A 13,741-nucleotide genomic window follows, 5' to 3' on the forward strand; every position below is an offset into this window, starting at 1 on the left:
AGGTTGAACAGCTCCTGAAAAAATTAAATCTCCGTTAATTGATGGTCCGTAAGAAACTATTTTTTTAAAACTTGTAGCAAAACATTTTTAAAAATCCATATTTTTTTAAAGAAGATCCAACGGAGACATGGGTAAATATTGGCAGTGAAGGCGGGTACTCATAACAGTGTTTGCTGTTCAAAATATTTAATCTTTTTAACGTCTCCGCATTAGGCTATGCTCAAAGACAAGTAAAAAAACAGACATTTTCGGCCGGGCCGATCTTTGAATAACCTCACCATTTAAGGAACGTAAAAATTAAAAATTAAAAAAAAAACATGTTTTCATAGGCTGTAGTACCCATTACGAACATTAAATACGAAATTTTAAATAATTCCAGTAAATAATGTCGCTAAAATCATGAAAGTACCGAATATCGGGAGGTACCGTTACATGGGGGCTATACGAAAACGTGGACCGACATGACCCATTTACGTACTTTACCTGCCTACTGGTAAAATATACACTTATGCAAAATTTTAGCCAAATCAATTCGTTCGAAAGATAGCGTGATGGCCTTATGCAGACGGAAATCGCTAGATTGTTTTGGAATTTTAAGCTAGAAAATTATGTTATGTCACCATATCGTACCATAGCATTATGCTATAATATATAAGAGCTGACACTTTGCTATGATTTTCACTGACTTTTTCGATTCCATGTACACGAAAATGCTCTGGAATATATTTTTGAGAACATACATATCATATCTGTTGCCTTTCTCCGCGGTTTTCCGTCATTTATTCGCAATTTCGGAATAACACATTTCTATAATATTTCTAGTACAATTTTGTCATGACCTCTGCCACCTATTACTTGATAGAAAAATTGAATGGCCTTATGCAGTTGGCCCAATCTTTATAGTCACATGTCACAGTTTGTTTGAGTCGTCATACCCCAAAAATCTAAATTTTTCGTTGTAAGCTTCTAAATGCGCAATACCCTGCATCTTGTCGAATCTACCATTATTAAGGATTTAAAAGACAGATTTATTTGTGTTGCTTTCGAATTTAGAGTCTGAGTTTGATTTGCTCAAGACTAGGTCTACACCCACCAGTAAAGTTGTAGCTACGAGGATATCTCATTTTAGGAATATCAACATTCTCCTACTTGTCTTATAGGAATCGGACAACACCCTCAACTAACCCTGCATTTCTGATAATATTTTCCTTGTTACTTCTTTAAACACTTTTATTGACTTTCTCAAATGGGAATAGAGGTTAAAAAGTTTTGCACCCATACACCATATTTGCTCACATTAAGAGTACTTCTATGTCGGTTTAAGTTGCAGATCACACATATCTTACCCATCTACATTCCTACTCTCATTTTCCTTTTTTTTGTAAGCAAACACTCTTGTCCAGGATATGTATGTAGTTCGTGCATGTTTATTCTTACATAAGTGAGAGAATGCAATCAGGAACATTCTTCATTTTTCCAATTTCCTGCTAGTTGGACAGCTACTTGCTACTTTACTTAAACCTTCTTCTGCTCATCCTTGGTAAAATTTAAGTGTTACCATACTTTTTTTGGATGATTTTTTTGCACCAATCAATTCATTTCAGTGATTTTTTTTGTGCTTTCATTATTTCCATTTACCATGTTTCGAGCTTGCTGCCCTGCCTCACCTTCGACCTATTTCCTAGCACAACCACCCCACCTCCCATCTAGCCAATGGCATCATTTTCTATCAATCTCAGTGGATATTGCAAAAGGATTGCAAAATGTGGGAACAAAAAAAAACATATCACCAAACGTTTGTTGCCTCCATCAGTTTATCTAGTTTTGCCGACCGTTCAACTCCCCTCAAATTCAGTTGTTTTGTGCAAAACAAATACAAATCGTTACAAACTCATAAATCGTAAAGTTTGTTCTGCTATAACGCCGAAAAAACAGCAGCAGCAGCACCAAACAAAATCAACAACAACAACAATAAGAAGGACAGACAAAAACACATTCGTATTAAATTCAACTCCAAATGACCCTTAACGGCCTTTTTATGACCACACACTGAATGGTTTTCTATTGGACACTGAACTCTAAGCACTACATTTGTAGTGTTCCGGACAAGTGCGCTCTGGGTTGGGTTGTACATTGGCGATGCTGATGCTGAGGCTGCTGCTGATGATGATGGTGAAGTCCATAAAGCATGACTCACATTTAAATCCATACATCATTGGCTGGCTGGTCATTGGACAAACAGTGGCTACGAAACGGTGTATGAATATTCATTCGAATTAGTGGAATACAAAAGGGAAATTATCGAAATGGGAGACAATATCAAATGCAATTGTTCTTATCGGACCAAATCATAAATGAAATATTCATGTCAATCTGATGTCCAGAATTTTCATTATGTCTACATTGATTGGTAAGTTTGTATTACACCATGCAAAGGTACCTCTTGATATCGGGTATTTTAAAAATTTACGCCACATTTTAAAACAAAATTGTTTGTAATTCAATATTAAGGGATAGTAATGGGTTGTGCATTTCTATAACTTCACGTTTTCAGTATTGTGATAGTAAAAATAATCTTTATCAATAACTAGCAAGTACCCATGGTACAATGAAGAGAAGGTAGGCCAACTTTGAAAAAATTGCAAATATAGAGGTCTACCTGTATCAAAACAATAAAAAATCAAACAACTTGTTGCATTTATTTTGAATAAATAATTGAAAAACGCGATAACTGAATGAAAGGTCAAAATTTCTTTTCAAAATCATGTTCTATATATCTCTTATGGTTTATTTCGCGACAAAAACTGAAGATTTTGTCAACGCATACGTCGCAATAAGCATTTTGAAAACACCCGAATTTCAAAGTTTTCTGAACAATTTTTTTGTTATTGAAAAGAAAACACATACATAAACAAATAAAGATGACATATTAAGCCAAGAAAATAAAAAAATTAAAATCATACGGTATCATAGCCCTGCCTTGATATCATTGTACCATGCAAGTACCCGCAGCGTCGTCAATATAAAGTCCACCTTAAAATTTTAGATCCATTGCAAGAGTTCTTGTTAGCCCTTTTAAGTACTACACCTGCACAATTTGTTTAGTTTGACAACATTTGTAATCAAAACTTTATACATCGTACTAAATTTTCAGATTTCCAAGGTTTTATACATTGTCCAATTTTCTCTATCTTCGGAAAGAATAATAGGAAAATATTTTCCAAACAGTCTTGAAGTTTACCGAGGAAGAGTAAAACCATTGCACAATGGATCCACATTCAAATTTTCTGTTGAAAACTACCACCTTCTTTCAAAACTAAATACAAACAGCGACCGTCATATAAAACTTCAGAATTTCAGTTATATCCTATTCAATCCCAAATTTATTGGGGCACTTTTCGTTGTCACTAACATTGACCTCGACATCGACTTTCAGAATTCCATCTTTATTCCAACATCCAATAGCACATTTTGTGGCAATTTACACCTTTCGTATGTTCATAGAACGCAATTCCAAAATCACCTCCATTTCTCAACTACAGACACCAATAGTGAAAACTATATCCAAATTCAGGATTTCAGAACCAAAATTATTAGCATAAATATACTAAACTTCGTATAGTTGATGTACGCATTTTACCACCGTGACCTTAATATCCAATTTCAAGATTTGAGCTCTATAATTTCGCTTATTACTAAATTTAGTTCCATTTAGTAGAAATTTAGTACAATTATAGCTCCTTCTCTCAACTACCGAGACCTCTATATCAAATTTGGGATTCCAACTCTATCCCTTCACCTAACACCAAATTTAGTACCATTTAGTACTTTTCGCACAGTACACATTTCCAAAACCACCTCCACATCTCAGTTCCAGATACCAACAGAGTCCTCTATATCAAATGTGGGATTCCAGGTCTTTTTTTCACCCAATAGGAAATGTAGTACCACCAAGTACTTTTCGTTCAATTAAAGTACACATTTCCCAGAACTACCTCTACATTTCAAATCAAGATACCAAAATAAATACCTTCACAAAATACCAAATTTATTTCTCCATGTTACAAACAAATCCACAGAGACTAATACCCTTACCACTATGTGGTGTTGGGTAGAAACACTGAAGTTACCCAGTAAACAATTTTTTCCGACTGCTCTGATTTTAGATTTTTTTCCGAAATTTCTGACGTTTTTTTCAGAAATTTCTGATAGAAATTGGTCCGATTTTCTAAACGTTTTTTTTTAGAATTTCTGCACATTTTCCTGTGTTTTTAAGCGAAAAAAAACTCGAAAAATGTACAAACGGAGAGAGTAGATTGTCTATTGCTCTCGCATATTCTCTTCCACATGTAAACGGATGGTGGTGGTTTGACACATTCTCTCCCATAGTAGTTGTTGTTGTGATCATTCATTTCAAGATCTCAACAACAACAAAGCGCAAAGCAAAAATGCTATTTGTTATTGTGAACTGTTAGATTTTCCGTTGTAAAAATGTGCGTTTTGTTGTTGTTGTGAATCAGCCTCTTTCTCTTTCGTTCCCAAAAAAACATGATGGAAAAAAATTGCAAAAACAACTACATACATAATATTTATAATGTAAATGTATTATAGATGTAATATTTAAACTACATTTTTACGAAACTCGAAATAAATTGTTTGTTTTTTAAATAAATATGTGTTTTTTTTTTTTGCATTTTTAAGTGGTGTGACGATTTTTTCGATATTTCTTCCGAATTCTGAACGATTTCTTTCAGAAAATCGGAACTTTCTCCCGAATTCTGAGCGTTTTTTTTTTCAGAAAATCTGAATTTTATTCCGAATTTTCTTTCGAATTCTGACCGATTTCTTTTAGAAAATCTGAATATTCCGCCGAATTTCCAGACGAATTCTGCCCGATTTCTTTCAGAAATTCGGAGTTGTCCTCCGAATCTTTTCCGAAAATCTAATTTTTTCTCCTATTTTTTCAAGAATTTTCACCGAATTCGGACCGAATTCGTCCAGAAAATCTAATATTTTTTCAGATTTTTTTCAGAAAATCTTTCCGAATTCGGTGACCACGTCCATACAACTTTCGTACCGAAATCGGAAGGAATTCGGAATCAGAATCGGACATTTTTTCAGAGATTCTGACAGAAATCGGACCGAATTCGGCAAAAATTGTTTACTGGGTAGCTGTGCAAAATATCGAAGTCCTTGTCACCAATTTTATACATTTTGTTCCACAGTGCAGACAATTTAAGCAGTTTTGTGATATATAGCTGTGATTGCTTATATTCATTGGCTATAAACTATAAATTTTTACGTATCTAACGCAGCTATACACAGCGAAAATAGTTTAGGAATATTTCAAAAAGTCATTTTTTATAACAACCCCATTTTGATATTTCAAATAAAAAAATGCACATTGCACACCTGATTCATTCGAAATCAAACCGACTCCCTGATTCTTTCGTTACATATTTTTCTCACTGCACATTATTTGTTTTCTTACTTTCTCAAAACAAAAAAACTGCAGAACTTTTGTTCCGATTTTATTTTTTTATTCATCTTTCTTCAATCTGTTTGGTTTTTTTTTCTGCTGTTGTTTTCTATTTCATTTGCCATGAATTCTTGTTTACTTTCCAGAGGTGCATGTCCGTGCTCTGTTAACAAAACATGTGTGGATCCCAATCAATCATGCAACTGTGATGTTAAGGAAAATAAATGGTATTCGGATGAGGGCTACTACCGGGAACCGCATAGCTTAGGCATTACACACATGTACTTCCTGCAACAAAAGGATTTGGACGACGAAGCTCAGGGCAGAATAACATTGGGGCCTTTGGAGTGTGTCGAGACAAGTGAGTATGACTGAAGCCCAACCACCCAAACACCCACCCACCGACTTGATTAACAACAATGTTTTGGCAATGCAAACTCATTTTTGGCACATTTCCTCATTGTCCCCCACCTCTCTTTTATTTCTTCATTGCAGATACCCAACGCTATGTGGTGACATTTACCACCTCCCAATCGTACATCGAAGTACCTGGCTGGCGCAAAGGCGATATTGCCTTTTCGTTCCGTACCACAGGCGAAAAGGCCATATTATTATTCCAACCAGCCATACGACCGTATCATCCCTCCTTTATGGTCGCCCTGACCGGTGACTATCAATTGACATTCAATTTCACCCTGAGCACTGGAACCACCCGAGAGTTGGTAATTAACTCGCATCGCAAGTTAAATGGCGGCGAATGGCATAAAATATGGATTGACTATAATCAGTATCATGTCCGTTTCATGATAAATACCGACTATCAAATGGTTGATCTATTGCCCGAAGAGGAATTCGGTCCGTTCGAGGGCAGTATGTATATTGGCGGAGCCACAGCGTAAGTACTAGCTCATTGTTGTTGTTGTTAAGTAAACAACGAAGGAGGCATTCAGTTATTCAGCTGATACCAAGGATAAAAATTGTTATCCGTAGTACGGCTGAAGACACTATATACCTTAAATGCACGGCATCTAAGGGAGCTTAATCTGAATATCTAAAAGGGGAGGTCACTTTTCGATGTTAATTTTCAAAGCGCCAATACACGTGTCTTCTAGTTTTAGTTATATTTTCATAATCTACTGGATTTTTAATGTAATGTTGGAAAAATATTTAATTTGTCGCACAGTGTTATTTAAAATAGGATACTAGACGTAGACCGATAAGTCCCATTTTCACACTACATCCAATGAAGGTGGAAGTACTACGTTGTGTGAAATTTAAAGAAGCATCGGTTGTTTATTTCGCATTTTAGCAGTTGTAATCACGATAGAGTCAAAACAAATTAAGATAGGAAGCTAAAATTTTGCATAAATCAATGTTTTGTCTGCAAGCAGGACAAGTTCGCGGATTGGCTACATCGGTCCACGATAAATCCACACAATAGGTTCTTTCTGAGTTCTTTACCCCCTGGAAGAGTATTGTCTATATCGGTCCACGGTAAATCCACACAAAAAGTTCTTTTTAAGTACTTTACCCCCTGGAAGAGTATTGTCCATATAGGTCGACGACACCGTATATCCCCCAAATAACGGTACCTCCCTATATTCAGCATTTTGATGATTTTAGCTGCCTTTTTTAATGGAGTTGTCTAAAAATCCACACAAGGAGTTATTTTTAAGTACTTTACACCCTAGAAGAGAATCGTCTATATGGGTCCACGATATCGTATACAATGGTACCTCAGATATTCGGAATGTTTATGATTTTAGGGACATAATTCACCCGGAATTGTTTCAAATTTCGTATTTAGAGTTCCTAATAAGTACTAAAGCCTACGACAGAAAATTGCGATTGCGTATAGGCCCCTTATATCAGTATCTCCCTATATTCGGTATTTTGACGATTTTAGGTATAATATTTACCAATATTGTTTGAAATTTCGTATTAGAAGTTCTAGGCCTTCGTATAGCCCCAAAATAACGGTACCTCCCCATATTCGGTATTTTGATAATTTAAGCTACATAATTCACCGATTATTTTTTCAAGTTTCGTATTTTCGTATTTGAATATAATAGTTTTATATGAAGTATTTTTCAACTTTTTTATCAGTCATTGGGCTATAAAGGGTATGAATAATTTGATACGACCAAAGAGTGCCTCATAGAAATAACGTTTTAGACCCTAAGTCTCTTTGGACTAAATCCTTTTCAGGACATTTGGAGTCGATCTAGCGATGTCCGTCTGTCTGGCTGATGTGAGCGATAACTCTCGAAGGGAGTATCCAACTTCATCAAAACTTGGTACAGAATAATATTACTGTCAAACTCAGATCTAGTTCGGAGATGGGCAACATCGGTTCACACCTTTTGGTACTTCTCCCGCAAACGATTTCAAAAAAATATTTTGCTGCACAGAAAGAGAAAGGATAATCCGGTTTTGCTCCAACTTTGCAAATCCTAATATTTACTTCAGTTCTAGGTCAGGTATGAAAATGGACAATATCGGAACACTCAATCAAGTACCTCCTCCCCCCCAAAGGGTCAACATTTTGAATAATTATAACTCTTAGAAAATGTGACGTAAGAGTCCGATTGTCTTCAAATCACACAAATCACAATATTCTTACTAACCCAAGGTCTGATATGAAGATGGATTATATTGGTCTACTCCTACTGGTACCTCTACAAGGGGTCAACATTTTGAATATCCATGAAACTAAACACAAGATCTGTTATAAAGATGGTAGAGACCGGACCTTTCCTTTTGATACCTTTACCACAAACGGCCAAAGTTTTGAACAACCAAAACGATTATAAGATCCAAAATAAGCTTCCGGTTCTCTTCATATTTCACACATCCCATTATATTTACTAACACAAGATCTGCTGTAAACATGGGATATATCGGTCTTTTTTTCTGGTACCTCCCCCCACAAAGGGTCAACATTTTGAATATTCATGAAACCCATAAAACACGAAATTAACATACCATTCCATTCAGACTTGGCACAACCCAATATTTCTATCAACACAAGATCTGTAATAAAGATGGTAGAGATCGGACCATTCCTTCTGGTACCTCCTGCACAAAGGGACAATCCAAAATAACCAAAACGATTATAAAATTCAAAACAAACAACCGGTTCTCTTCATATTTCAAACATTCCATTATTTTTACTAACACAATATCTGCTGTGAGGATGGGAAATATAGGTCTTCTCTTTCTGGTACCATCCCCACAAAGGGTCAACATTTTGAATATTCATGAAACTCATAAAATGTGAAATTAATATCCGATTCCATTCAGACTTGGACAGATATCACAATGTTTCCATCAACACAAGATCTGTTGTAAATATGGTAGAAATTGGACCATTTCTTCTGGTACCTCCCCCACATAGGGTTCAAAATTTAAAAAACAAAACGCTCAAAGCGTTTGTTTTGAAAAACAAACGCTAATTCGATTTAAGAATCCAGCTCTCCTCAAATTTCACACATGCAACATATTTGCGAACCCCTTCCGATACCTCACCCACAAAGGGTATAAATTTTCAATACTTTTTTTTTCATAACTTGCGAAACACGTCAGCGATTTTTTACAAGTAAAAATTTCTCTCAACCAGAAACCTGTGATGAGTATGGAGTTTATGATTCCGCATAAAATTGAATATAAATCTTCGATTTACTTGTAATTTTGCCCATACCAATATTTTTGTCTGTATTAGATGAAGTATTAAAATGGAATAATTCGATCGAATATATCTGATAGTTCACGCACACTTTAAAATTTTCTAAAAATTATCGAATATCTCATGTAAAGTGAAGGAAGTAACCAATATGGTCCAAACCTGGCACGTCGCAATATTTATATCATATTTATTTAGGTAAGATGGACAACAGTTGGAAACTACTCCATAGAGGGGTTAAAAATTTGAATAATCGTAACAGAAATCAAAATATATTTCAATAATCGAGCATTGGGCAGAGGATATACATCTGTCGGCTAAACCGACTGATACTTTTTAACTGGTTTTATTTTTCGCAATTTTTCTCCCTCAGCAAAAACGGTGTGGCGTAGTAGTGTAACATATCACATAGTCGACCCTGTTAACTATATAATTTTCCTACTTCACGCATTTTAATACAAACCTAATTAGCACCATTTCATATTCTGATCTCCTCCGTGGCATATTAAAATTGAGTGCTTAACATTTGATCCAGTCAATCCGTGTGACATACATATTTATTTATTTTTAATTTTCAATTTTTTTTTTTTTTGTAATACCATGACGATTGTGATTAATTGAGAGTGTAATACAATTTCCATGCAATATGTCATCATTATTGGATTACTCAATTATATGTTGTGGTTATTACCGGGGATAGGAAAAAATCCAATCACGCATCGCAAAAAAAATTTGCAAAAATAATCGCGTAGTAATGGAGCCAAAAACAACAAAAAAAACTCGAATATTAATCAACCAAAAATGTTCAATTACTTTGCAAATTTTATTTCCAATTTTTGATTTTCAATATACGAGTAGTTTAAAGAAGTCCTTTGCAAAGACAGGACGGTCAGGTCAGTCAGTCAGCCAGCTAGCCAGCCAGTTCATATTGTTTGCTGTTTCCTGCATGGCTTGAAGCCATTCAGCCATGAGCCACTAGATGGTGATATTCATTTACATCAGTGCCACCTGCCACGTTCAGTCATGCATGCGGCGAGTTTCGTGATGTGCACATGTGTATGTGTGTGTGTTCGTGTGTGGTATTTTATTCCATATTATGGAGTGCAGTTGATGTCCAGTAACCACTTGAAAATTTATGTAAAACACTTGTATAATTAATGTTAAAAATATTTTTACCATAACGACAACACATCAGCAGAAGTAGCAGCATCATGGCAGTTGTTGTTGCTGTTGTAATATCGCCTCGAAGCTAGCCTTAAAATGTGGGTAGTTAATATGGGGTCACAACTATAAAATGCATCTTTTGCATACATATATCTGCCGGAATGACAATGAGCTGTGACTTAAATTAGAGTGGACCAAATAAATGGGAATTAAAACAATAACAAGTTAAAAAGCAGTTAGTTCGGCCGGGCCGAACTTTGAATACCCTCCACCATTTGGAACGAATTTGGAAATAAAATCCTGAAAAAATTTTGGTAAAATTTTAAAAATACCGAATATTGACGTTATATTGGTGCCTATACGACGTGGCATTATTTGTCATGAGTCATTACCAAATTCAAATTCGGAACTTGAAATAAACGCGAATAATGTAGCTAAAATCATCAAAGTATAGAATATAGGGAGGTACCGTTATATCGGAGCTGTGCGAAGACAATTTTTTGTCATATTCTGTAGCATCCATTACGAACTTCAAATACGACATTTCAAACATCTTCGGTGAGTATTGTAACTAAACTCGTCAAAATACCGAATATAGGGAGGTACTGGTATATGGGGCCTATACGAAGACCTGGACCTGCATAGACAATTTTCGGTCACAGACTGGAATTTCCATTACGAACTCTAAATGCGTAATTTGAAAAAATGTTGGTGAATAAAGACGCTAAAATCACAAAAATACCGAATATAGGGAGGTACCGTTATAGAGAGGCTATACGAAGACGTGGACCTGAACAGACAATTTTTCGTCTTAGGCTGTAGTATCCATTGCGAACCTCAAATACCAAATTTTGAAACTATCCCGGTGAATAATGTCGCTAAAATCATCGAAATACCGAATATCGGGAGGTACCGTTATATGGGGGCTATATGAAAACGTGGACCTGCATGGCCCATTTACGAACTTAACCTGCCTACTGTAAAAATAAACCTTTGTGCAAAATTTTAGCCTTGTATCTCAATTCGTTCGAAAGATAGCGTGATTACAACAGACAGACAGACGGACAGACAGACGGACATCGCTAAATCGACTTAGAATTCTACGCTGATCAAGAATATATATACTTCGTTATGTCTGACGTGAGTATTTCGAGGAGTTACAAACGGAATGACAAAGTTAATATACCCTCCATAGTATGGTGGAGGGTATAAAAAGGAATGGAGAGGAGAGGAGGGGAGGGGGAATTTCAAATACTCTTACAGATAGATGACCCGTCATCGATATTCTATGACATGAGGATTTTTACAGATCACCCAAGGAACCCAATTTTCTGAAGACTCTTAAATGGACTCCTATAGAAAGAAGAGCTTTGCTTGCAGGAAAAAGAGCTTTCAAGGAAAACAAAAGACATTCTTCAAGTCTTCAGTAGATAAAAAAGCTTTTACATTTTTTCTAAAGAAAAACAAAAACTTTTATAAGACTTCTATAAATATAACGTATTTTACTAGTAGACTATAGAAAGATAAACGTTTGCAGATCTTCTATGGATGAAGACCATTTAGAGGTCTTTCATAGAGAGAAAGTTTTTTATGAGTTTTGTAAGAGCTTTTAATGGTCTTCTGTAGAATGCAGACTATAGGTCGTTTATTAACAGATGACCTATTACCTGTAGTTTATACATACAAGACACTTAATGTGTTCTAAATAAAGAGGGGCTATTACAAGTCTTCTACAGTCCGTACAACATTTATAGGTCGTTTGTGAACAGAAGACCATTTACAGTTATATTATACATAGAAGACCTTCTACATTCAGACAGTAGAGCTTTTATACCTAAACTACATATACTTCATCGTTTGTGTTAGGCCCTGTTAGCACTCAAATTCAAATTTGTTCAGTTTGACAACAATTTTTTATCAATACTTCATACATCGTACTAAAGTATAAAGGAAAAGGAAAGAATAATGGGAAAATGTTTACCGAGGAGGATATTAGAGTTTGGGGTAAACCCATTGAAATTCCAAAAAGTGTAAAAACTTACACAGCAACAGATATAAAACAGACTAAAAGAAGCTAAAGTGTTGTTTTGCTTGGCCGAAAGTGGTGAACTACTGAAATTGATTTTCTCCGATGAGAAAACATTCGTTGTACATCAGTTTGTAAACAAATAAAACTGATCGTGTTTACTTGCCAAAGAGGTCAGCTGAAAATGTGCAACTTTGGTTGGCCACCAGAACTCAAGCGCCGGCCATGGTGATGGTGTGGGCCGCCATAACAGCCCAGGGTTGCCCTCCATCGAATATTATCGCAAAAATATTCGCAGACATTGGACATTCAAACAGGATTTAGCACCATCGCACTCAGAACGCGCCACCCAAGAATGGTTGCAAAATTAGGTTCCTCGCTTCATTTCCAGCGCATAATGGCCACCATAATCTCCGGCTACCAATCCGTTGTTCTACTGTGTCTGGAGTATTAAATTATTCTAAAATTTGATGCTATTTTCGACATTTTTTTACTTTCATTCAGCAACATTTAAAAAGAAAATGTAGAAATGATGGCGTTTGACTTTGTTGTAGTTTTTTTATCTCCGAGACCACAATACCAATTTTCTGGATTTCAGTCCTATCCCTTTATCCAATGCCCCATTTAGTAGCACTAGTACTTTTTTTACAATTATAGTACAAATTTGAAAACCACCTCCATGTCTTAATCACAGACACCAAAATTGACATGTTTATCAGATTTCAAGATTTCATCCCTTTTTCTTCAGTATTTTAATATTAGTAATATTTAGTATCTGTTCAAATTATACCGTTTTAGAAGCTTCGTATAATTTTCCAATCTATCAGTGACTCTTATTCCAAATTTCGGAATTTTAGCTCGCTCCATTTGTCCAATACATAGCATTTATTATACCCTACACCACAATGTGGTCAGGGTATTATGTCCTTGTGCATTTGTTTGTAACAGGCAAAAGGAAACGAGATAGACCCATAGTTCCTTTTGATGATCTGCATAGAATCACATTCTGAGTCGATTTATTCATGTCCGTCTGTCCGTACATGAATTTTTGTAAACAAAGTTCGCATTTATTGCCCTATCCAGATGAAATTTTGCACAAATCATTTGTTTGGCCCAAGGACGGACCCTATTGAAATTGGAGATAATCGGTCAAAATTTAGATATAGCTCCCATATATATCTTCCTCCGATTTGCCTTTTATTGTGCACCAAACGTGTAATATCAGTCCGAAGGGCATGGAATTGTGCACGTACGATCAGATTAGACCTGAAAATAAGTATGCCAAATTTGATCGAAATCGGTTCAGATATAGCTATAGCTCCCATATATATTGTTCATCCGATTTGTTATTTTTGTCCTCCGCAGCCGTAATATGCATTCTGTAACAACA

The 13,741-nt window shown here is 35.6% G+C and overlaps 1 protein-coding gene across 8 annotated transcripts in view; it reads left to right on the plus strand.

Moving 5' to 3' along the window:
• LOC101887310 (axotactin) overlaps window positions 1-13,741 on the plus strand; it is a 238,775-nt gene that overhangs the window by 150,341 nt on the left and 74,693 nt on the right. For all 8 annotated transcript variants that reach the window (XM_059131289.1, XM_020039625.2, XM_059131292.1 and 5 more), the window contains 2 exons: window positions 5,626-5,840; window positions 5,975-6,374. In XM_059131289.1, coding sequence (XP_058987272.1) covers window positions 5,626-5,840; window positions 5,975-6,374 — 615 coding nt within the window. The remainder of the gene's footprint in view (window positions 1-5,625; window positions 5,841-5,974; window positions 6,375-13,741) is intronic.

The sequence above is a fragment of the Musca domestica genome, unplaced genomic scaffold (genome assembly GCF_030504385.1).
Source record: "Musca domestica strain aabys unplaced genomic scaffold, Musca_domestica.polishedcontigs.V.1.1 84, whole genome shotgun sequence".
Taxonomy (NCBI): Eukaryota; Metazoa; Arthropoda; class Insecta; order Diptera; family Muscidae; genus Musca; species Musca domestica.